At 31.3% G+C, this 27,285-nt stretch overlaps 2 protein-coding genes across 2 annotated transcripts in view; one reads left to right on the plus strand and one right to left on the minus strand.

Annotated features, from left to right (window-relative positions):
• Nucleotides 1-21,894, plus strand: part of LOC129918815 (diencephalon/mesencephalon homeobox protein 1) — an 83,134-nt gene extending 61,240 nt beyond the window's left edge. The window contains exons 7-8 of the mRNA XM_055999560.1: nt 19,808-19,938; nt 20,819-21,894. Coding sequence (XP_055855535.1) covers nt 19,808-19,938; nt 20,819-21,264 — 577 coding nt within the window. The 3' untranslated portion in view covers nt 21,265-21,894. The remainder of the gene's footprint in view (nt 1-19,807; nt 19,939-20,818) is intronic.
• A 388-nt stretch (nt 21,895-22,282) lies between these two features.
• Nucleotides 22,283-22,712, minus strand: LOC129906353 (male accessory gland serine protease inhibitor-like). Its single transcript, XM_055982086.1, has 2 exons — nt 22,706-22,712; nt 22,283-22,464 (listed from the first exon to the last, which is right to left on the minus strand). The coding sequence occupies exons 1-2, from the start codon at nt 22,710-22,712 to the stop codon at nt 22,283-22,285; spliced, it is 189 nt and encodes a 62-aa protein (XP_055838061.1).
• Between the last annotated feature and the right edge of the window lie 4,573 nt (nt 22,713-27,285).

The raw sequence follows: 27,285 nt of genomic DNA on the forward strand, positions 1-27,285 counted from the left end.
CAGTTTTTTGGACCTTTACCCATTGAAAAAATTCTAGCTTCGTCAATTTTTTACCCATTTTCGATTTTTTTACAGTTTCTGATAGAAGATAAATATACCAAACATGTATAAAACATGTAACTCGGTTAAACCACTTAGAATTTATAATGTTGTTTCGGCACGTAGTAGGATAACTTGGGCGCCAGGATTTGATAACTGATTTTTGTAGAGGAGCTCAATACAAACATTTTTTTCTTTGGGAGGGGGGTCTATCTCTCCCCGTTTAGGTGGGAGGGGCATTATTCCAAAAAAAAATTATCAAATTAAAAAAAAATTATTTCAAAACAAGGGCAACACTTACAGTAATAAATTATACGATTTCCGAAAGTCAAAATTGTACATTTGATTCTAATTTTTAAATCAATATAATATAACCAATAGTTTTTGAAATAATCGATTTCAAACTTAAAAATAGGTGAAAAAAATTTTTTAAAACTCATTTTATACTATTTTTGTCCAGACTGTGAATTTTAGTAAAAAAAAATTACTCACACAGAAACTGCCTCAATTGATTCCTTAACGAACAGTGAAAACTATATGTTTATATGTCTTCTAATTTATGAGAAAATTAAAAAATGGGTAAAAAATTGACGAAGCTAGAATTTTTTCAATGGGTGAAGGTCCAAAAAACCGTTTTTTGCCCGTAACTCCAGATTTTGGGGTGTTAGGGGATTTTCAAATACCGTTTCGTAATCAGTGCGACTTGCTCTACAAAACCTGATAGGTCTCCGCCCGCGTATATTTTGAGTGTTACACCGTGTTATAATTCATAAAAAATGAAATTTATTCATAATTGTTTTTGTTTTCTTGTGTTCTTCAAAACAGATTTGACAAATTATTTTTGTTTAGATTATTCCTTAGACTAGTTTTTATTCGTCTCTGAAAGAAGTGGATAGTTTTATTTTTCTATTACATATTTTATTTCTAGGAATAAGCTATATCGACGGTTAAACTGCAAAACCTCATAAGTCGTTTTTGCAAGTTTTTCAGAAATCAAAAAACAAAATGTTGTGTTTCTTGTTTTTGTATGGGATCTATCAATACGATTGTTTGAATTGGGAGCGGGTCATAATTCTGCTTGTCAAAATTCTGTACGACAAAATTCTGTGGGGTCAAAATACTGTAATACCATAATAATTCTGTACGTCATTATACTGTAAATACAAAATTCTGTACTTCAAAATACTGTATCAACAAAATACTGACATGCAAAATTCTGTTTTGTAAAATTCTGTACGGCAAAATACTGTATATGAAAATTCTGTAAAAATGCTGTAAAAAAATATCGTTTTGATAGTGTAAAAAAGTGCGCGCGCACTTTTTTACATTATCAAAACGATATTTTTTTACAGCATTTTTACAGAATTTTGATTTACAGAATTTTGATTTACAGAATTTTGATGTACAGAATTTTGAAATACAGTATTTTGACCAACCAGAATTTTGCTATACAGAATTTTGACTTTCAGAATTTTGTTCCTACAGCATTTTGCACATACAGAATTTTGACATACAGTATTTTGGCATACAGTATTTTGAATACAGAATTTTGCAACATACAGAATTTCGACCCCAACCCGTTCAGAACAACATTGTTAAGCTGAATATACTAAAAGATAGCTCTGAATTTTCTGAATTGTTTGCATTAATAATATTTTTTCGAATTTTTAGACTTGCGAGGTTTTGCAGTTTAACCGTCGATATCTGACTATTAAAAAATTGATTTTTTTTACTAACTGTACTAACTGACTTTTTTTTTGTTAAATTTCACATGCAATTAGTTTAAAAATATTCTTGACTTAATTTTAAAATAAAAAAATCTTTAGTTTTCTAAGTTTACTTTTTCTCAAAAGAGCAAGTAGGTGCGACCCGGTTGTGCAATTTATTAGGTATGTCTATTCGAAAATCAAATTTTCGAATATGATTTTTTTTTATACCTATTGAATTTTTTTCAAAGAAAATTCCAACTTTTTTTCTAAAAAACTAGTTTTATTAAAGAAATTAAATATCTATCTTGGTTCTAAGGTTTAATACAGAAATAAACAAACAGTTTTAACTATTGTATTTTTGCTTACAAGAGCAAACGGCCAGGGCTATATTTGCGATCTTGCTTTAAAATATTATAGGTATTTATTGTTTTAATTGAGAAACTTTTAAGACGATTTAACGAAATTAAGGGCGTATTTTATTACATTATACATATTTTCTTTGTACAAATGACATCATCTTTTATCATAAAAACATGATCATTAAATGTAAATCTGCGTTATTAAACAATAAACACACTTGAGTTGAATTTGTTACAATCCCATTCAATGATCTCATCACAAAATATTTTGAATTACTTTCGAATAAAATCAAAATCACACATAAAAACAACCCTCTTTTAATAGATTTCCATAAAAATACTCGTAAATGAGGCGTTAAACAAAAAAAAAACCACAATAGAAAAATAAAACCAAAACTTATGGCAAAATAATCCGAATTCAACTGTGTGCCTTTTTTATCCTATTGTTGCCATGAGTTTTTTTTTTTTTTTTTGTCGCCTCTCAAATATATTCAATGAACTTCCCTGTCGAGTGCAAATAAACAAAATAAATACAAAAAAACACCAAACTAAAACCTAAACATTCTCATTCCTATATTCAATACTCTCCATGGGGGTGGTTGATGTTAAGTACGGATAATAGAGATCCCTCTTTAAAAAAAAAATCAGGATTTGTTTGTTTTCATGGGATTCCATGTCAGTACAATAACAACAACAACAAAAAAAACACAATCTCAAGGGGTGTTCACTTTGTCGTTATTATTTTCGCTTGAACGCATCCGAATTGCCATCTTTTGGTAGCATTTGAATAGCTAATTCTTCTCCCTTATTTTGCCTTTTACTGGTACTGTTTTTTATCATTCAAAAAAGTATAGATTGACGATGATGATGATGTTAATAAAAAAAAAGATAGGAAATCTTTTTGTTCAATATGTGATTTTTATGAAGTGTAACGCTCCGGATATCCGACGGGATAATAAATCATTAAAAATGATGACAAACAATAATTTAGACCACAAACCGGACTAAAATTATTCTAAAAAATTGCAAACAAAAACTTATGCTTTTGGTCAAGCAAATAGGGGTTTGATATTTGGTGCTCTCTTTGATCAAAAAATAAATCCAATCCTTGTTTCGTTTCTTTTTTTTTCAAAATTAAAATTAAGATTTAATTAGCAGCAAAGTCAAAGATTGCAAAGGCAATTATAAATTTTAACTTCGTAAAACTTTTTCGTCTTATATTTACCTTGGTGTCATTCTCATCCTTAAATAACATGATTTTAGGGGTTTTTATTGACAAGACACAGAGCAAAAAGGGATTAATGGGGGGGGGGGGTGAGGGTTGGAGTGCTAAAGTATACAACTCCAAATACGATTTTCACCTCTAGAGCGAGGATTTTGTACATTTCAATAATTAATTTACCCTTAATTCTCAACAACGACGATGATGCTGATGATGATGAGAACGATGATGATGATGTTGTCGGAGAAATGCCAGGAGAACATGACGACGATACACAGCATTTTCTCTGTGTAATTTAAAATTAATTTAACTCTTCACTTGATCTTTTGCAAGCTAAAAATAAAGAAGCAAAATAATATAAAATATCTTCCAAAGAGCATAAAAACAAAATCTTTTTTTTTTTTTTGTTATCTCAAACTTTGCTTAGCTCGTAATATGGTGGTAATTTCATAACGATGATTCAGGGTATACGCACTTTTGGTGCTGAGAAGACTACGGGGGTAAAGATGGAGATGAGCCTGTTTGTAGTATATATTTTATTCATTGCATACTTCTACATGCTTTGGAATTTGTATCTCGAATACTACGTTCTGACAACAGGGCTGTCGACTTGATTTTAAAAGTAGTTAAAAGTTTTAAAAGAGATGAGTAATGTTACTCGGAAAAAAATAAGGCAATTGTTTGAGCATTCCCAAAGATATCATTTCATATCTGAAAAGCAAACGTACGATTTTAATACAATGGTATTAAAGTATTGATTGGAACTCTTTTTTTTACTAAATTTCACTAATTACAAATCTTAAGACTCTTTTCCCACATTTTTAAGGTTAATATACTTAAAATTAAATATTTTGCTTTATTTTATTGATATAACAAAGTATTTACTCCTTTCGACAGCCCTGATGACTCTCAATAAAAGCTGGTTCTAGTACAAAAAAAAGGAATTTTTTAATAATATAAATTTTTATTTTGATGTGAATATGAGAAATTCAATATATGAGAAAGTTTAAACAGAAAGTGTCTTCTTTTTAATTGGTTTAATCGGCAAAATGAATTAGTTGGTTACATATTCATATATGATGTACACACAACAACGGCATTTCTCTTGAATTTATACATTTAATTGGGTTAATTAATTGAAATTTATTAAAGTGACATTTGTGTTCTATTGTATGGTGAAGCCAGATCAGAGTCTTTTTTCATTGTTTGTGTGTGTGTCATCATCATCATCATCGTTGTGGAGTTTAATTCATTTGAAATCATGTTTCATACGAATTAATGAAATTTTGACGAAACAAAATAAAATTATTTCAATCAATTATTCATATTTTCGTTTGTAATCGGTTTATAGGTTGACTGTTTCTTGAACAGATGATATTGGATTAATAGAAATAATAAAATAAAAGGAGATTATGTTCCTTCAGCAGGGTTCGGACTTTACTTCGATCGAAGTAGATCTACTTCGATTTTTTGAAAAAAATAAAATCTACTTCCCTACTTCTCTTTTTCAGGATCTACTTCTTTTTCTTGATTGAAAAATATTTTTCAAATAATAGGTCTGTTTGGGTACTGCCTAAAACAGAAATATTTCTACTTTTTTCAACATTTTTAGTCCAATTCCTGTTTGGGTACTCTGGAATGGTGTGGTTTTGTACATTATTTTTGTCAAAAAAAGAAATATTTCTGTTTTAGACAGTACCCAAACAGACCTAATAAATTTAGAGAAAGGGATTTACCTTCAATTTTAAATCTGGCATTGAGAAATAAAGCTCAAATGAAATCTCAAAAGATGAATGGAGGTAAATTATTCTTCTAATTCAAGATATAAATAAAGTTTATCAAAGTAATTTTGACTGATTTTGATGAATTCCTGATCAAAAATTTGTTAGATTTTGTTGAATTAACCATTTTACCCCAAAGCATCGTTACAACCACTATATGAGAAGGGTTTTTTGGAAAAGATCATAATAAAATAAGTAAAGAAAAATAATTTTGTTGATAAATAATTTTTTTAAGAATAAATTTTTGTAAATAAATGTTCTGAAAGTTTAATTTTGAATCTACTTCCGACATTTTGGATCTACTTCACTTTTTTTTCAAATTTGCTTCGAAATTTTGAAACTGAAGTCCGAACCCTGTCCTTCAGTGAGCAAAGCAAAGAAAAGAGCAATTTAAAAAAAGTGACGTTTCGAACCACAAACATTTTTTTTTTTTTAATTAAGAAAATGTTTTGAAAAAAAGTTTCAACAGTTTGAAAGTAGGACGTTAAACATAACATGCTGGGTTTTTCGAGTTATAGCTCATTTTGGTTATGATTTACATACCTGATTATGCTTTAAACTCAAGGTTCTACGAAACAATAATCGTAGAACCTTGAGTTTAAAAACATTTACATTTAAAATGAAAAAAAAAACATCTTTCACATTATTTTAAATAGATAATAAACTTTTAATACACTTTTGTTTTCCGAATGAGTCATGTTTGATCATTTTTGCTTCCCGAGTAAAAATAGAATTCCGCCGCACCACCGCTGCACCACGTCCGCACCATTTTAAAAAGTTCGAGACCACCGCACCACTGCTACACTACGTCCACAACATTTCATTTTGAAAAAATGAAAACAAATTCGCTGCACCACCGTCGCACGACGACTGCACCACGTCCGCACCATTTCATTTTGAATTAAAAATTGGGTCCGCCACCGCCCAACTACGTCTGCAATATGATCAAAAATTCTATTCTCGTACTTATAAAAATGTTTAAGTCGTCTTCAAAGTTATTTTGACTTAAGCAACAAATTGTCAGTTCGTTCAAACATGATTTGGTGGTCGAGTGGTTAAGGCATTAGATTTCAAATTGAAAAAACCTCTGGATACTCGGGTTCGAATCTCCTTCTCGTCGGTAGTTTTTAATTTTATTTTTCAATAATCCAAAATTACATATGTATATTACGGTGCAGCGAACTTTTCATACAAAATGAAATGGTGAGTGGTGCGGCGGTGGTGCGACGTTGGTGCGGCGGTGGTGCAACGAATTTTTGATTCAAAATTAAATGGTGCGGATGTGATGCAGTCCGCATGGTTTGCCGAAATTTTCCGCCAAACGGTGGTGGTGCAGCTGTGGTGCGGCGGTCAAGTTTTTTTAATTTTTTTCTTTAAAAATTCGATTTTTTGTTTTACTCGGGGTATTTACGAGTATTAATTTTTTTTAAATATTAACCAGTCGTTTTTATCCTGAAATAGGGTTGTCAGTCGCAATTTGGCAAAAATAAAGCTTCAACGCATTTAAAAATCAAACACTGAGCTATAGCAATAAACGTGGTTATTTTAACGAATTAACTGGCCATTTGAACAAAATGCATTTTCGGATTTTCTATACACTCCGAAATAATCTTCTTTATAAATATAGACTCTCACGGATTCATATTCGAATGGAATGAAAATCAAGACCAAAATGTACAGAAAGGAAGTCTTAATTTAGCTCTAGGATTGTTCTAATGTGTATAAATTGCAAGCCAAGGCTGGTGTAACTCGATGGAGCAGAAAATACAACTCGTATAAAGAAATAAACCATCCAACTTGTCCGGATTTGCCTATTCCACTCTAGACCATACATAAATATAAAGTAGAAAAGTTTGCATCATTGAGAGCATTGTGGCGCTGAAATAATAGTCTTTCTCGCCGCCTGCCCCCTTTTTGTTTTCCATGTACAAGAACATTGCATCTTTTTGAATCTTCAAAATGCACATACAAAGATCTCGGATCTGCAAGTCGAGTAAAATTTATTTCTCTTCCGGCATTAGAAGGACGCAGACCCGCACTCTCACTATAAAACATAGTCCTACGTTCGTTTTATTTATTCCATGTTCCACTGTTCACCCTTCATTCTCGTGTTGATGATGCACCCTTAATGTTTTCGACTCAAAAAAGAAAAAAAAGCAAAAATTCTGAATAATTCCTAAAAGTGTTTTGTTTGCCCCGCGTCTTGTCTTTTGGTCGGCAAACGAGAACGAGACTGACTGTGTATATTAGAAAAAGATGATGCAAGTTGTAGGCACACTTCAAAACTATGTACGTTTCTTATTCATATATGCAACATCCGTCCTATTCCTAGATAAATGCAGACAACCGACTCGACTGACTGACTTTCCTTCACCCTACCCCATCTTCCGATTTCTATGATGATGGCTTGCAAATGTGAGAAAATTCCATAACAATGCGAGGCTTTTATTCCTTTTTCCAACGAATTGCTAAGTAAAGGTTTAAAGATGAAGGTACCTCTTTCTATACCTTTTCCTTGTGTTCTTATAGAACTCTGCAAGAGCTAGAAGTGGGCGGCTATATGGAGATACAACGTGATGTTATGTGTGTTCCTTTAGGATTTTTTTTCTTAATTAACAAAAATTGCTGCAAGGGTAATAGACGAACAAGAGTGCGACTTAGAGTGCTGGCAAATGGAATAAAGCAAACAACAAATTTGACAAACAAGAGCCTAACGACGACGATTGTTTTGCCTATGTCAACGTCATTGTTGTTATTGTTGAATCACAACGACTCTGTCTCATCCTCGGGGATAATGTGCATGCAAAATTAAATTACGCAAAAGGATGAGTGCTTAATTACGGACATTTATCGTCGCTAGAAAATTTCCCTTAATTATAATGTACTCTATTTTATAGCCAAAAGCTTTTGCTTGCTGCGCCGAGCTCTTAAGAAAAAACAACAAAAAAAAATGTCGTTGACTTGATGCATCAACACCACCGCATCAGCAGCCCAGCGCTCAAACTATTTCGCGGTAGAGTAAAATCTCTACTAAATCACTTTGTTAGAAAACATAAAAATAAAATCACACAAATCTTGGCCTGGAGTAATTTTTTTCAACTTTGAATAAAATTTGTGTTAAATAATTTTAATATTTTTTTATACAAGTGGAAGGTGCCAAACCGGAAACTGATGTACAACGAAATGTGATGCCATTGTTCATCAATGCCTTCGTTGTGTGACAAATAGCTTGAATCGTAAACCTTTGTTTAACGACCCTTACTTTGGCGGACACTTTGTAGCGGAATCAAAAGCCTCAAAAAAAAAAAAAAAAAAAAAAAAAACAATTCTCATTCCAAATATCAGTTTTGAACATTTACGAACTTATTTATTTGGTAGCACAGATTTAAATGTGTTCAAAAAGTTGTGATGAATAACAAGAACACTAATCGAGCTACAAAATCAAGGTCTTTAGGTTTCGTTTTCGTGTAAGTCTATATCACAACAAAAACATTACTGTTAAAAAAAGAGCCAAGTTATCCTATGTTGAAATTATGCTGGCACAAAAAGTATTGAGATATAAAAGTGTACCAAGTTCTAAAGCTTGGGTTCAAATTCGTATCAATAAAATTTTGATTGCTTACTTCACAATTTTTGTTTTAAATACCGATTTTTAAAGTTATTACAAAAATTTGCCAAGTAAACAATCAATTGAAATTTAGGGGGGTCGAAAATGGCCTGAGTTGTTTCCTGTAAATAAGGGTGTAGTGCCAAAGGTGCTAGAGAACTTGGCTGGGCACTGCCGTGCCCCTTGATTACCTCAAATTTCTGCAAAAATTTTTTTGGAGTTTCGCATTTTTTTTTTTTAAACAAAATCTTGAATATTTTAAGAACGGTTTGAGCTTCAAAATAAAGGTTTGCATAAAAAATCTTGTTTTCAAAAGCTACAATTTTAAAATGGAATTTTTTAAACTTTTGTTTTGTACAGCGAACCGAAAGTGCAGTTTTTAAACTTCAAGTTGAGATATAAAATGACTGAGGGGAGCTTAAAAATTAATTTTTGCGCAACATATTTTGTTTTACAAAGCTACAATTTCTAGAAAAGAAAAAAAAAATTAAAAATTCCAGTTTTTTGAAAATTTTGACCATAACATATGAAATTGGGTCTTATTTTAGCGGAATGTTGAATAACAAGAAAACTAATTGAGCTACAAAATCAAGGTTTTTGGGTTTCGTCTAAGTCTATTTTACTTCAGATTTCTCCAAAAAAAAAACTTGAATTTCGCATTTTTTTTTTTCATTTTGAAAGCATTTTTTTAGTTTAGTTTTTAAACAAAATCTTGAATATTTTAAAAACTGTTTGAGCTACAAAATTGGGGCTTACATCAAAAATCTTGTTTTTAAAAGCTTAAATTAATGGCAAAAGAAAAAAGTAATTTTTTAAAAACGTCTCCACTGGCCTGATCAAACCGGAAGTGCACTTATAAAACTTTAAGTTGAAATAAAATATTGACTGGGTGGAGCTACAAAATTAATTTTTACGTAACAAATTAGAATTTAATTAGCTACAATTTTGGACATACTAGTTTTCCTATTTTCGTCCGCTAACTTCAATCTTAGTTCATCGGAATTTTAAATATCAAAAAAACTGTTGAGTCTACAAAAACCAAGTGTGTGGAGTTGGAAAGCATTTAATAATCTACAAATTTAGAGGTCAACTATACTCATTGTTTTTAATCATTTCAGATTTTTTTCGCTAGCTTCAGACTTATTTTAGCGGAAAATTCAATAATTCAAAAACTATGCAAGCTACCCATTTTTGGTTTGCTCAACATATTAGCATTTAATTAGCTTCAATAAGTGAGAATAATTTGGAAAACTTTTAGAGCGTTAGATAAAGACTGTGAAATATTCAAGAAGGAGAAAAAAGAGTTCACCCCTCATGCGAAGACAACTTTTGAAGACAATATTGATCACATGATCTTTGAAGTAGCTAAGGAATCACGAAGATAAAAGCGATCGATTGGCGAGGTGGACTCTAAATCTGAATGTATTCTCAAAAGTTTTGAACTTGCAATCAAAAAGGCTTTTAGAATGTGGTATCCGAAGTCTTATCGGAGTTTTTACAGATCATTAACAAACAAATCTTACAAATTTCCTGAAAATAGAACTAGAAGACCCGAGATTTAAATCTGCGGAATACTCTTGTCTTCCGCATCGAACAAAAATAGCTTCCGAACCTTTAACAATATAACCACATTCTATTGCAAAAATGACCTTATCTCTCTGCTTAAGCAGCACGAGTATCGCCTGGCTTTATTGTATGTCTAAAAATTGTATTCAGGACCGGAATAGCTGCCTATGTATGTTCATCTATTACACTGGTCAACAAAATTGAACTTTTTTTTTGCCACAAGAACTAAGATATACTTTTCTAGTAGTTTTTGATGTGCTGAACTCGAATCTGAAAAATTTGATTGGCCTCCGTTTTTGAGATATTACCGTAATAAAATGCTAAAAAACGTCATTTTGGCTGTTTTCGAGCTTCTGTTTTTATGTGGGGTATTGATTGATTGATTGATATTTGGGGTGTAAGATGTACTGCTACCTATAAGATCTATTGTACCCATTATAAACAAATTTGTAACGGTTATTATAAGAACAGATATTCTTCTTTCAAAAACTGTTTAAATTTTAACGATATCTCTTTTATTGCTCTAGATATCTTAAGTTTCATTTAATAGGCCAAAGAGAAACTAAACTTAATCTAAAGTTTAAGTCACTGGTCACAGAATTTTTACCACAAGAACCAAAATATACTTTTCTGAAGGTTTTCGAGTTGCTGAACTCAAATCCGCAATCGGAAAAATTTTATTAGCCTCCGTTCTTGAAATATAACCGTTATAAAAAAACCCTTTTTTTGCATTTTATAACGGTAATATTTCAAGGACGAAGGCTAATAGAATTTTTCTGATTGTGGATTCGAGTTCAGCAACCCAAAAACCTTCAGAAAAGTATATTTTGTTTCTTGTGGCAAAAAAAGTTTAATTTGGTCGGCCAGTGTTGTTTCTGATTCAAAGACCGCTACTTAAATTTTAAATATCTCAGGCAATAAAAGAGATATCGGAAAGATTTAAACATTTTCTGAAAGAATAAAACTAGCTCTTATAGGCACCGTTACAAATTTATTCATAATGAATTACTCCACATAAAATCATAACCTCGAAAACAGCCAAAATTACGTTTTTTGACATTTTCTAACGGTAATATTTCAAAAACGAAGGCCAATCAAATTTTTCTGACTTCAGATTCATACTCAGCACCCCAAAAACTACTAGAAAAGTATATTTTGGTTCTTGTGTCAAAAACCTTGTTGACCAGTGTTATTTCATAACTTCTAAACTACTTATGATACATTGAAAAGTCCGAAAGTTACAGTCTACCTATGGGAAATGAAATTAAATTTAAAATAAAGTCATTTGTTCATTACTAATTACACCTTTCGCGTTTTTACAAACTCCTTGAATAAAAGCTCGAAATATATTTATAACCAATTTTTAATTCTAAGGCCAAATTTGAAATTCTAAAGAACTAAAAAAGTTTTAACTTAATTTCCTCCTGGTTTTCCAAAATCTATAACATTCGTCCAAAACCATTGATTTTGTTTTTAACACCCTTCAAAGGATCGTCTCTCTATACGTTCTTTGATTTGAAATTCCACAACTAAACGGACTTGTTTTTTTTTTTTCAAAAACTCACTTCTCTCTCACAATCTGTCGCGGATGTGGATTAACTTGATAAAGGACGATGTCACAAAAAAAAAAACACAAGCAACAAAAAAAAAATATTAGACTACTCAAAAAAGCCATCATGTAAACCTCTAATAGGATTTTCATTTAATTTAGGGCTTTTGGGCGACACATCTCTCTATCGTCGGCGCTCGCTGGTTGTCGTCGTCAAAACACAGTCAAGCCAATTGCAATCTGAATGTTTATAATTCTGATGGGAAGTAAATAGAAAAAAAAAAACATAAAAATTCAAATCCGTGTCATTCAGGATATAGCAGGGGAAAATGTAGATAGATAGATACCAACATCTATTTCTGGATGGCAGCGTAGGACATTTTTTGTTTTCAAAATTTATTCATGTGAAAACGTCGCCGGCCAAAAGCTGTTGTATAAAATAAGCCAAAACGTCCAAAAATAACGACAACAATTTTTTTGTGCCTGGACCAACCGTGTATAGAGGTTGATAAAATTTTCATTTGTTCGTGGTCGCGCGGTAGAGTTTCAGTTCTCAGTTTTTTTTTTTTTTTTTAATTTTTTTGGTTTCAAAACCTCTTCCTCCCTGAAATGTAATAATTTTTGGAATTTTAAATATCCTACGGGCTTCCACTTAACTTCCATTCTAACCACCAATTGCCAGAGAGATGTGCGCCTTCTGCCTTTCTAAGCACCGACACGACGAGAGCGACCACCACCGGTCGTCTCCGTCGTTCCTTTTTTTTTCTTCTTGTATTTTTCTTTTTGATACTCAAACGCTTTTGGTCCATCATACTCTCCGTGTCTCCGGGAAGCTGGATATATACAGTTTGTGGCCTCGTTCTAGTCTGCACAAGTACTTTTCAAATTTAATATTCCAATGGAAATTATTATATTTCCCCCGAAAATTGCCTGACTAATAATGTAGCATCCCTCTGGAAGTGGGCGCATATACAGATGGGGTGGGGGCGGGTGGGTTGGAAAGGATGTAGCGTGGCGTAACGTCGGTAAAAATGAAAGAAATTTGCAATAAAAAGTTTTATTCTCATGCAAAATTGATGGGGCTGCCATCATAATACGCCAAGGATATCATCGCCAAGCAGCAGAATCAGCTTCAGCTACAGAGCCAGCTGTATAGTAGGGTAGTAGCAGTTGGGGTATTCTTTGCATTATTTTTCATGTTGACTTAAGTATGCGAGAGGGGCTTTGGCTGGGGGTGGGTATGCAAAAGGGGGATGAAATTGGAAAATTGCATTTTCATTTTACTCGGTGAAAAATTATAATCAAAAATGATTTTTCCTAGTCTGCGCATTTGCATTGGGGGTAGGATATGCTGCTACTGCCATGTTGGTTTGGTATCTGGGCTTGGAAATGGGGATGGAGACTGGTTTGTTCGTTGGTTCTATGCATATGAAGTCTAAAGCGTTCAGCTTTGCATTCGTTAATGCAAAATGCGCGCGTTTGCAGAAAAAAGTTTTTCAATATTTTTTTTTTTTTTTTGTCCAACAAGACTGCGAAAATTTTAACAAAAAAAATAATAAAAATCTGAGGAGGGGTTGGAAATGGTGTATCCTGCCTGCACCGCTTCGCGCGCCATCATGTCAGAGGGATTCTTGTTTTGTTGGTTGCACAGTGGAGTCTTTTTCTCGTTTCACTTAGAGTTTGTGCTGATTGAATTTTTAAATTTACATGAAAATGAATGGATGCGGATTGTGATGATGGCGTTGGAGTCTCGGAGTGCCGCGTTCATAGCAGGAGTATCCCAGAGTATGGGGAAAGTGGAGAAGTTTGTGGTAGTTGCGATGATTGCAATGGAATTAATTAGTTTGGGATTTTATTACTTTTTAACTTGATGATTTCGCAATCAATTAAAACTTGATGGTTGGGATTAAGAAAAAAGTCTTTTTTTATTTCTTTTTTTTTTTATAAAAATTCCGTTGGAAAAATGAGTTTGCATACTCAAAGTATAAAAGAACTATTTATAGATTTATGGGAGCTATACAATTTCTGTGAAGGTATGTAGGGGAGAGTGGGGCTAAATGTAACAGGGGTAAGAATTAACAGCTAAAAAAAGCGATGTTCCTTTCAATATTAAGAAACGCGTAAAGGAGAAAAATGCTCAATTTTTGCATATCTACCGGCACATTTTCTTCAGATGAAGATTAGACGACAGGGTGAGAAGTTACACTAGTGGTGCCCAAAAAATGCATGTTTGTAACTTTTTTTTTTAATTTTATTTTTGGTCTACCTCTTTACCCGAAAAAGATAGAGTGCTAAGTGTTTTTTTGTTATATGCAACTGTGTTTTGGCTCAAATTGCGTGTATATGTTATGTCTATATCAATTTCGCTTTTTTTTTAAATTGATTTTATGTGCCAAATTTCATGCTGGGGCTAGTTGTAACATTTTTCCGGGGCAAGTTGTACCATGTAAAAACCTACCTATACTGAAAAATTGTTTACCTAATATAATTAACAACCCTGAATATGAATGCTTGTAATTGAATTTGTATTTATTTTGAAATTGGAAACACATTTTTGAACCACCACTTGAATTCATAAAGCTTATAAAACAATTTATGAATTCGAATAACTTTTATTTAAGACTACTGTCAAATTTTCTCTGGAAATCTTGGATTTGCTCCACTTTTTACAAATTTGCACCAAAATTTCATGACTGAGGTTTGTTTTTATTGTTATTAATTAAAAATAAATAAATATAAACAAATAAAGGTATTTTTCTCTTATTTTTAGTTCTTGGTACAACCTACCCCGGTATGTGTTACACTTTGCCCCGTATGTGGGGTAAGTTGAAACAACACGATTTTTTTTTTGGAAGCTTTATTTTTCAACATTACCGTTATGTTTTGCTAAATTTTTATGATGGATCTTGGAGCTAAAACATGGGTCTTTAATTTAAAAAAGGTCTGGTTGACCCACTTTCAAATTTGTAGGAGAACCATCGATTTTAGAAAAAAGTGTTACATTTGGCCCCACTCTCCCCTATGTTAAATTGAATCAATTAAAAATTAAATGAAGAATGAGTCAGATTTATTGGAATTCTGTTCTTGGATAATATTTTGATGAAACTTTATGGCAACAGAGTGAAAGAAAAGTTTTTAAATTAGATATAGTTTTGTCGAAGAAAAAAATAATAAAAATAATTGTTATTTTAAGTGGAGTAACGCTTTGAAGATGACTTCACTAGAACTTTGAAATTGAATTATATAGTTTTGCCAGTGGTGAACCCTATAGCTTAATAAATATATGTAAGATTCAAATTTTTAGAAATTCCTCAAGGGTGTCTTTTAGGACCGAATTTGCTTTTGTTTAAGTTGTTAGGACGCAAAAGCAAGGCTTTGACTAAAACAAAACGCGTTTATGTGTGATGAAACTTCCAAATCTTGAAAAGTAGAATCTACTGTCCATAGTTTGATACCAATAAAATTGAGAACAGGACCGAGCAATTTTGGTTTTTCTTCGAAAAAACGCTCGTCTTCAGAAATTGCTTAGTCCAATGCATTTATGATATTCTTATATTTGCGACCCAGCAGTTTGTACCACCTCCAATTTTTTTTTTACTCTTTAAATAGAGAATCATAACACTGATTTTTCGCACTCGCGAAATTCACCTTTTGGCCGCCATCTTGGATTTTAGTTTTTACTAAATATCTCGATTTCTGTCCATCCAAGGTAAAAGTTAGTAAAACAAAACGTAGAAAATAAAATTTTGCGTCTTTTATGATATTCTGAATATTAAAAAAGTTACAAGATAAAAAAGTAAAAACAAAAAAAACGAAAAAAAAAGAAAATTTTTACGTTTGAGCACTTTTTATCAAAATTATGAAAAAACCTTCCAAGAAAAGATTGTTCATCTTAAAATTCTGTACATTTCTACTATACCTGCAACTTTTTTTTGTATCGCTATAAATACAAAAGTTATTAATAATTTTTTGTAAAAAAATACCCCTTTTCTACCAAATGAAGATACTTAAAAAACTTGCCCGTCTTAATTTTCTCTTAAATATGAAGATTTGGTTGAAAAGAAGAAATTTAACAAAAAAGTAAAGATAAAAAACACAGACAAAAAAGGGAATTTTTTAACAAAAAAGTATTACATACCTAATAACTCTTCTATTTATAGCGATACAAAAAGTTGTATACAAAAAAAGTTGTATAGAGAATTTTAAGGTGAACAATAGGGTTGGGGTCAAAATTCTGCCGGGGTCAAAATTCTTTTGTCAAAATTCTGCTTTCAAAATTCTGCTTTACAAAATTCTGCTTTCAAAATTCTGCTTTTTAAAATTCTGTTTTTCAAAATTCTGTTTTTCAAAATTCTGCTTTTCATAATTCTGCTTTTCAAAATTCTGCAAAAAATTAAAAAAGGGTTTGGAAAATGTTAAAAAGCGCGCGCTTTTTAACATTTTCCAAACCCTTTTTTAATTTTTTGCAGAATTCTGTAAAATCATCTTTTTGAAAAAAATTATCTGCTTATTTGATTACTTACCTACATAATTTCTCATTTTTTAAATGCGAATTAATTTTTGTTTTATAAATGAATAAATTTGAAAATATTAAGAAAAGGTTTTTAATATTAAACATTTCCGAAAATAACTAAAAATTTATTAAATCAAATCAAATAAAGATGAATATTCAAAAATTTGAATAAGAAAAGGAATATACAACATCGGTTCCAATTAGTATACATATTTTATTTCAAAGAAAATCAGTATATGCATTTAAAAAAATATTTGCGACACTTAAATAAAAAAATTTAGGAAAGTACCAATGTTTAATTACATTAATGAGGTGTATTTTGCTTTAGCCAGCGCATATGCCATAAAAAAAAAGCAGATTTTTTTTGTTCAAATATAATGCTGGCAGAATTTTGAAAAGCAGAATTTTAAAAAGCAGAATTTTCGCTGAAAAAGCAGAATTTTGAAAAGCAGAATTCTGAAGCCAGAATTTTGACCCGATTCCGAACAATCTTTTCTCAAAAGGTTTTTTCATAATTTTGATAAAGAGTGCTCAAAACTTAAAAATTTTCTTTTGTTTTTTATTTTTGTTTTTAGTTTTTTGTCTTGTAACATTTTTAATATTCAAATACAGAAAAAGAGTTCTTAACATAAAAGACGCGAAATTTAACTGTCTATGTTTTTTGTACAACCAACTTTTACCTAGGATGAACAAAAATCGAGATAGGTACATATTTAGTAAAAACTAAGTTCCAAGATGGCGGCAAAAAGGTGAATTTCACGAGTGCGAAAAATCAGTATTATGATTTTCACGCAATTCTCTATCGAATGAGCAAAAAAAAAATTGGGGATGGTACAAACTGCTCTGTCAAATTATAAATGCACTGGACTATGCTAACTGTCCAGATTCTATAACAACAAACAACAAAAGATTGTCTTTTTTTAAGAAAATTTTATGATTAGTAGTAATTAAATCTTCACTTCGGCTCAGTCTAAAATATATACGCGGTGATATTTTTTTCTAAATCCAATAACTTACCCGTTTTTGAGGTAAAAATATTAATTAGTGCGCCTAAAAGGCTACTTTTTTAGACCAAGAATCCAAACGCTCCCAGCAGCAAAATGAGTAAACCAAACTCTTTTTCTCCTGAGCATTCCTCCAGTTTTTTAATGACTAACATTTTAGTGTATTTTGTTGATTATTTTATCAAGATTGCTTCATGTTCAAGTCATTTAGTTGAATTTTATCTTGTTTAAATCTTTCAAAAACAATTTATCCCTACTCTGCGGTTTGTTACGATTCATGCGATCATGAAGGGCATATCATCAGCAATATATTGTTCGCATGAGTGTATAAGAATTTCCTTGAAGCGTGTATAATCATTATTAATGCAATTACAAAACATACTTCAATTACTCTTAATTAACAATTAATTGAGTGTCTTGTGCGCGAAAAAATTGAATTGTATCTAAATAAGATGATGCGATGCTCCAAAACAAAAAAAAAAAAACCAACAAATCATATTATTCCCTCTATAACCTAACCAACTTATATAACGACGAGTAATAATAATAATAATAATTGTGTGATGCCTTTGTGGATTTGATAGATGACAGCATTTATGATGATGATGGTGGCGGTAGGTATGTGAATCACACAACCAACTGACATGACAGTGAGAGAGAAGAAAGGGTTCAAATTCATATAATTATATCATGATGACGATGCAAGCATATCTCTGGTATACGTAATCATAATCTAAACCCGCATATATGGAATGTCGGGTGTCAATTATGTCAAATTGATACAAAACTTTCTTCTTCTTTGTCGGTGTGAAGAGTTTGGCATATGGTACGCGCACCAGAACAACCTAAATCATGCAACCAAATCTGTTTATAAAGGCACAACAAAGCCAGCAGTATTTGTGATGTGTTTTGATATGGGAATGTCATATCTTTATGTAGAGATATTTTTACTGTATACTTTATCAAACAGAACACAAAATACTTTGAACATAAATGTCAAGCCATCCATCCATTTCAATTTCATGAAAATTAAATAATTCATATTTTGGGGTATAACAGAGGGCTATGGAGCATGCTAATTAATTTCCAGTTGGAAATTAATTAATTTTAATTTAATATGCGCGACAATTGCCAACTCAATCATGTGACTATATTTGTGTGTACAGTGGGGCGTACATATTTTTAAAAGAAACAAAGCCAAAAATTGCACCATTATTAAGAACCTTCAAATACGGAAAAAAAACGATTCACCACCATTTTTTTGGATGATATTAAGCAGTTTTCTGCTGAAATTTACCAAAATCGCATGCAACTTATCACATTTTGGCTACGATTTATCAATTAGATTCGAGATTTTCCAGTTTCTACACAAAATTTGCCAAAAATGCTTCCGATATTCCACGTTTTCGAATACAATTTACCATTGCAGTTGCGATTTACTAGTTTCTGCTGAAATCGGCTGCGATTTACCAAGTTTGTGGTCACGATTTGAAAGTATTAACTGAAATCTGTAAGTTTCTGCATAAATTTCTCAAAATTGCCTCCGATCTTTCAAATCTTCGTTAAATATTTCCCAGTTTAAGTTGAGATATATCTATTCATGGTTTTATTTACAAAAATCGTCTCTAAAATCTTGTTGCAGATGACATATTAAATCAATTTCTACTAAAATATGCCCAAATTGCCAGAAAATTATCACATTTTGGGTTGAGATTTATCAGTTGAAACAAAGACTTCACTGTTTCTCATAACATTTGCCAAAATCGCCTGCGATTTACTGGGTTTTTAGTTATTGATTACCAGCTTCAGCTGATATTTCCCAGTTTCTGCCAAAATTTGGCAAAAATGCTTCCGATTTTTCATGTTTTCCGTTCCAATTTACGATTGCAATTGCGATTTATAAGTTTTTGCTGAAATTTCAAAAAATCGCCTGCGATTTAAAAGTTTTTCCTTTTCGATTTACTAGTTTCAGCAGAGATTTATCAACTCTGGTTAAAATTTACAATAACCGCCTATTAAACACAAAGTTTTCCATTACGATGGACAAGTTACAGCTGAAATAGATAATTTTCTAGTGAAATTTACCAAAATCGCCTTCTATTTTCAAGGCTTTGGTTACGATTTTTAAGTTTTAGCTGAGATTTACAAAATATTGCCTGCAATTTACAAGGTTCTTCTACAATTTCCTAATATTTTTGTTTCAATTTGTTATTATTAAGGTGAATAATCAAGTTTGTTCACTATTATTTAATTTTGCTTAAAACTAAAATTTAATGCCAATTTTTTCCTACATCATTATCCACTGTAATCGACTATAGCGTGCGTATTTATAGTTATTTTGTGTTCTCTGTGATATAGCAAGCAGACTAATTAAACCACGACGACGACGTTTTCATACAAAAAGTTACCATTAATGTTGACTAATTGAATTATTATTTTGTATTTTATGAATTTTCAGTAATGGAGGCTTTCGACCGGTCCTCGATTCTGGAGCTCAACAACGGTCCAATCAACCGCTATTTCTGCCCCATCATCATTTAGCATCGCTGAGTTCACAATTTTCCCAGCCCTTATTTCCAGGACTTAAAGGTAAGTTTTCATCGATTTATTTTGTGTTTATACTTTCCAAAATCAATTCCCCCTCCGGTTTGTTGGTGCTGTCACCGACGTCATACTCACTGCTATGGCATAAGACAGATTATTCCAAATCCAAGTTGCTGTATTTAGAGATTTGACAGCTGTCAATCATAATGCAAGTGATATACTTCGCGCATAGCCTTCTACCTTCATGTTGGGTAGATGTACCTTCAGCAAGGATATATGTATTATTATTATTTGTGGTTTGATTTTCCCATGGATGAGCAAGAGAGAAAGAGAAATGACAGGATAGATTCCATTCCATTACGGAATATTACATTTCATTTTATGAAAACCAGGGAAACACACCTGACACTTACCCCGGCTATGTGACAAGTTTAATACTTTATGCCCGAACATGATGGTGGTATAGCATGGTGCGGCGTGTATCTGTATAATGCTCTCTGGTAACAACTTCTGTTGTTGTAATTAAATTTCATTACGTGGAGCTTTATCAAATTTTAAAGGAATTTCCCCGAAGAGTAGTTTAACTTTCAGCATCACACAGTCAGTCACACAGCCACCGGGACACTACCTCTCTATATAGCTTTTAGTGAAATTAACTTTTCATGACAGCACTCGTTCTGTCATCGCGGTGCGGGTTTTATACGAGCATTTCGATAGTACGCAGATGACTTTAATAAATGCTGCGGTCCTGCACATCAGGTGCACAGGCATCGACCTGTAACTGGAGATTTATGGGCACATTAACTGGGAGTAGGTTGATATAAATTTTCATCTTTTTTTTGGAAAGTTTCCTATTTTTAAATTCGTCAACCCTTTATTTTTGTGAAATTAATACGTTTTTCCCTTATTTTTTTTATCGTTACAGCCTTTCCGGGACTATGTTCATGTTGCCCGATAAAACCCCCTTCGATACCAGTATCATCATCAAATTCACCCGGCTCACCGCCAATTTCTAATCACTCTGACCCGCGTTCCAGTTCGGTTGCCGAACTGCGCCGTAAAGCCCAAGAGCATTCAGCTGCTCTTCTGCAGTCATTGCATGCTGCTGCTGCTGCAGGACTAGCTTTCCCGAGGTTACACCTTCCGCCGCTGAATTTACATCATGCTCTGAATAACAATATAAAAAATGAGGCTCAAGACATGACAGCCACTACAATGAATGGCATGACAAATAACAATAACGTAACGGATATTCAGCAACAGCAGCAGCAACAACACCATCAACAGCAGCAACAACAACAACAACAACAAACTTCATCACATCCACTTAATCATCAATCAAATAATGCCGTTAGCGAAAATGTTGAATAGATCGTATTTATTTGAAAAAAAAAACAACATAAAATTGTATTATAATTGTAAGATAGTAAAAATTTAATTAATAAGTTTATGAGTGCCATAAGGTTAATACTCGTATAAAAGCATAGTTTTTAAGTATTGTAATTTTGTTTGTACAGTTCGGAGCTTATTTGCAGTGAACATTTTATCAACCGGACATAAATTTAAATTATTTTGTTAATAAATTCGGAACAAATTGACGAAATTTCCTCTGATGTACAAAAATTTAGAACCTATTTTCTGCATTATATTTGGTGGCTAAGTTTAGACTAGATTCTAGAAGCTTCATGCAGTCCATATACTTTAAATACCTTTTTGACTGAATAAATATATACCACAAATAAAGAATACAGATTCAATTGAATAAAAAAACAGAAATGAAAAACCTTGTTCGAAATGGTTCTAATAATAAGCTTCTAAAAATAAATGTTTTTTTGTATTAATTTGGTCATTCTAATTCGTGAGAATCAGCAAGAACGAACATTTATATTTTATCTATTTTATATGAACGACGATTTCGTATAGAGAGAAAAATGGAATTTTTCCAAAAACATATAGAAAGATAGGTCTGGTTCCTGGTACATGACACTTCTTTTTTTTGTGTGCCAGATGCCAGTCTTATTATTTAATAACAAGTTAGTTATAATTTAAAACTATATTGTATCTTTCGTAAAATTAAATTAAATCCTGGTCAATCGTCAGTTTGTTTCCATTGCTTTAATGATTTAAATAACCGATTTCATTCCAAAAAAATAAATTTCGCTTATTTATAAAAAAAAAATAATATGTAAAATTCTTATGTAGTTTTAAGTCATGTACAAACAAATAAATTAAGATTAGAAAAAAAAAACAACAAAAAAAATAAGAATCAATTAAGTAAGATCGAAAATGTTAAATACCAATATGACAACAACAAAAACAAACAATAGTTACAAGAATTATGTAAAAACAATTCTTTAAAATAAATAAGTTAAAAAAGAAATGAATTTAATTAATTTTTACAATTTTGTTCACATATTTCTTTAGATGGAAAACGATTATCATTGCCTTTGCAACCACCATAAACGAAAAAAACACATTCATCAGTTGCTGAATTATATGACCATGATGGGAAGTATGCTTCACAAGCTATTAGACCGTCACCGTTTTTAGAGTGCGGAATGAGACAGTCAGCTTAGATATTTAAAAAAAAAATAGTATAAATTAAAGTCATTTAATTGTTACGAGATTTTTCAGCTGCAATTAATGAATAACAACTCAAAATAGTCAGAAGTCAGAACAAATCCCAATGAAAACTTCATATTTGTGTAAATTTTATAAAACGCGTTTTCGGTTGCTAGATAGTTTCCTACTTATAAAGAATTTTCTTTTGAAGCTGGATGAATAATATAAAGCTTTAAATATTTCATTAAACCTGTCATCTTTTTTTCACATTGTTAGGTACCTTATTAAAAAGAAAAAAAAAATATTTATAATGGTGAAAATTTTTGATGTTTCCACAAAAGAATAAACAGATCTTTTAATAAATGGCTTGAAAGCTCACTTAAGTAAATTTAAACGCTTGCAATTGTTTTATTGTTTCATTTCTGTTATCAGATTTAAATAAGGTAAGCAAATTGTCACTAAGGCAAAAAAATTGTAATGAAATTAATTGATGGACATCATTAACAGCAGCTACTGTAAACATTTAAAAGTACAAATTTATTTTGTTTTTTATTTAAATTTGTTTAATGTGTGACTTAACGAAACCAGCAGCCTTTTAATTTCAAAATGTGTTTTTAAGCCTTATGTGTGAAGTATTTGAGTATTGTAGAAATTGGGTAGACACTAAGAGAGATAACAACTTTTTCTAAACATCAGTTTAGCTTGTTTTACCATCTTGTGGTATCCACCTAGTTCAATTATAAAGTGCAAGTATTGATCTGAATATAATACCTACACAAAAACTCATTAACCCTTTGGAAGTTATAATGCAGTGTTGGATTAACTTGTCTACCGCTTGGAAAAAAAATAGCAATGAGGCTTAAAGGAAGTTCCAAAGGAATTTTATTTTGATTCAAATTGATTTTATTTGATCTAACAATATGTTTTTGCTCAGTGTGGACTGTTTTTCAAAATCCTTAGAGTTTTTTTAGTTGTAAATGATTGTCCAATTTTAAAAACATAAAAATCTATATTAAAAAAAAAAACAAATCGCATGGAGAGAAAATTAAAAACCCAATACCTTTTTGCTGTATTATTTAATTATAAGTATTTCACCTTTTTAAAAAAAAAAAACAACATTGAAATATTCAAAAATAAACAAAAACAGCTTTTTGATTGTTTAGTTTTACAATTTTAACATAGCGGTTACCCAAACGCTTGAGCCAAAATAAATTCCAGTTTCCCCAAACTTCCAATCCCCAATATTTACAAATATATAAAAATACCAAGCTTAAACCAAATCACTTTAGTGATTTCGGTTCTAGCATAAGACAGAAACAGGCATAATCATAATGTTATGCTATTCAACACAAAACAAAATGATTTACTTTGGTCATACAAATCCATGAGAATCACAAAGAACGAATATTTTAGCTAAATAAAAATCTATGCTTACTATTTAAAGAAAAAATAAAAACTTACTGAAGCTAACGGTAACATTAATAATCAATGTTAAATACCAATATAACAACAACAAAACAAATAAACAAGAGTTTGTTGTTTTTACAAACTCTTGTTTATTTGTTTTTACCGACGACCAAAAAGGAGGATGTATTCAATTCGCCTGTATTTTTTTTTTTTTTATGTTTGTTACCTCATAACTTTGGACTGAGTGAATTTTGATAATTCTTGTTGTAGCTGGTGGCTGCAATGTGGTCCCATTTCAATTTCGTTCAGTTATAGCCATAGGAACTATTAGAAAAACCATAAAACCCAGTTTTGATAAATGGAAGTCGGTTTTGTTTTTTGATAAAAAAGATTATGTTCTTTGAAATAAAACAATTTAATAAAGTAATAAGTGTTTATCAGTTTTTACAATTTTGTTCACATATTTCTTTAGATGGAAAACGATTATCATTGCCTTTGCATCCACCATAAACGAAAAAAACACATTCACCAGATTCAGACTTGTATGACCATGATGGGAAGTATGCAGCGCAAGCTATAAGACCATCACCATTTTTAGAGTGCGGGAGTAGACAGTTAGCTAACATATTTAAAAAAACTTTAATTAAAAAAAGGCAAAAAATTGATATAATTCAAAGCTCACGAGATTTTTCAGCTGCAATTAATGAATAACAACTCAACATAGCAAGAACAAATCCCAATGAAAACTTCATATTTGTGCCAATTTGATACGATGCGTTTGCTGTTAGCAGTAGCTAGTTAAATACTGAGCAAAAATATTATTTGAAGGCTTTAATACCAACTATATTTATATCAATTAGCTTAGCTTAATGGGGTAATAATTACAAAGCTTGGTTAAAGTACTTCGGGGAAATGCAAAGATGAGGTAGACATTTTCAATGTTGCAAAGAATTTATGGACCGAACTTTTAATATGGCTTGAAAGCTCATGTAAGTATATTTAAGCTCAGTTATAGGTACATTGTTTGCAGTTTTGTTATTTAATTTCTGAATCAGATTTGAAAATGTAAAAAAATCACTTAGACAGAAAAATTGTAAAGGTGGAGATTATAACAGCTAACAGTAAACAATTGAAAGTAGGTAGATATTTGTTTTATTTTTTGTTTAAATATCGTTTATTTGTTTTTTTTTTTTGTGTGACTTTATACAAACTAGCAGCTTTTCAATTTCAAAATGTGAGTTAGCCTTATTTGTAAAATTTAAAAATGATAAAAATTAATAATTCTAATTCTTAGATTTGAGTATATTAGAAACTGGGTAGTCACTGACTGACTGAGATCACCTTTAGCTTGTATTATGCTTGTATTACAATCTTGTGGAAACCACCAAATACTGGGCTCTAACCGGACCTAACTAGCTAAACTAATAAATAAACTTAACTATAAATAAACTAAAAATAAATACCTTAAACCTCATTAACCCTTTGGAAGTTGTGATGCAGTGTTCCATTAACTTGGTGTATCACGTGAAAAAATAGTTCTGAGCGTGACCACGAAATGTTTTAGAGACAGATCCAAGGCTGGAAAATTAACCCCGTAAAGAAGGATTCTCTCGAATTTATTGAGTTGACCAACGAAGATTTTCTGGAGTAGGTATATTCTTTAAATATTGCTGGTAAGCATTAACCAAACAAGAACAAATAATCTCTTCATTGTTAATGCTAATTGTATTTGTAGCATTTAATTTTTTTTGTATCTATCGAAAACCTTATTGGAAACGGAGAACTCTAATAACCGCAGTGCTTAGCTTGACAGAGCTTTTTTTCAGCAGCACTATATTAATGCGTTTCGAGAAGGGGGAAGAGGTTTTAAAGAGGATCTGGTGGAAAAGAATACCTATAGCATACACAGTTCCCTAATTTTTCTAATTTCCAATTTTGAAAAAAAAATGTTCCACATACGCCACAGTGACCGTATGAGTAAAATTTTAAAATTAATAAGATCGGAGTTCTATCGTTGTTTAAATAATGAAATTATTTGAGTTTATTTAATTTGTCGGCATAATATAAATTGAATTATTAATAATATTTTCAAAATATTATAAAATTAAAGCGGAGACTGTTTTATTTTTAATTTTCCAGTCCAAGATGAACCTTGTAAATTTATTCATGGATACCAAAAATGATGTTGCAACCAAAATTCACAATCTAGACTCACACGTTTTATTATTTGCTAATGTACTTGAAAGATAATTAAATTTGCTGCAGCTTTGAAAGCAATATTATGTGTCTAAAAGGTTATTATAGGAGAATTGTACTTCTTGAAAAATCGCGGAAATACCCTCTATTACCTTTAATTTTTGCTTCTATTAGGTCTTTGAATTATTAAGCACGAGTACTGTAGTAATTTATTTGTAATTATTATTCTATATGAAAACACTAGAAGGTTGGGAATACTAATTTGTGGGGGATTTATCTTTTCGCTACACTATTGTCATAAGAATTTATTTTTACGAGAAAATATTTCACTATGCCAAGTAAACTAATCGATTAGAGCGAATATTCTACGGATACGGATTAAGAAAAATAAATAATATGACTGTTGCTGTACGTTTGACTTTAATTACCAAAAAAAATATGAATTCTTTAAAATTTTTTCCGTGATTTACTCAATTTAATTTATTCAATATGGTTGTCATTTTTACACATTTTTTCACATTCTTCGAGAGTATTAAATCGATTATCATTTCCCCTGCATCCTCCATAAATGAAGCTCTCGCAATTATCCTCTTCTAAATTATAAGAAAAAGATGGAAACATACCATAACAGGACATCTCACCATTTTTAGGTTCAGAGTGTGATAAAGTACATATCTATAAAATAAATTAGAAAATACACTGCCGGTCACTTGAATACGTCCACATTTTAGTTAATCTTATTTTTAGCCTGGCTTGGTATTTATTGCAATGGTACATCTTTTTTACATACGTAACGAGAGAACATCTTTATGCGCTTAGCTTAGGAGAAAAAAAATTGTCTTGGGACCTACCGTTCTTCTCACACGGTAGCTAGACAAAATCTATTCATAAAAACAAGTATATTTTTTGACTCATCTGAATAGACTCAAAAGCAAAAATGTTAATAAATGATGAGTTGCATGGGTCAGTTGGACTCAAAATTGTGTCTGTCAATAAATCTGATTGTCTATAACCTATAAGGACGAAAACGACTCGAAAAAAATCATTAGGCGCGGGAAAAATGGCGAAAATAAAAGAAGTCTTTGAATTAGGCCGAAATCAACGATGCATTGGGACAAAAATTAACACAAGTTAAAATTTAGTATGCAGTTATTCGCGCAATATCCAAGGGTATAGAAACAACATTTACAATCGAAGTTGCTTAGCCACAACATTGGCCGATAGATG

The sequence above is a fragment of the Episyrphus balteatus genome, chromosome 1 (assembly GCF_945859705.1).
Source record: "Episyrphus balteatus chromosome 1, idEpiBalt1.1, whole genome shotgun sequence".
Taxonomy (NCBI): domain Eukaryota; kingdom Metazoa; phylum Arthropoda; class Insecta; order Diptera; family Syrphidae; genus Episyrphus; species Episyrphus balteatus.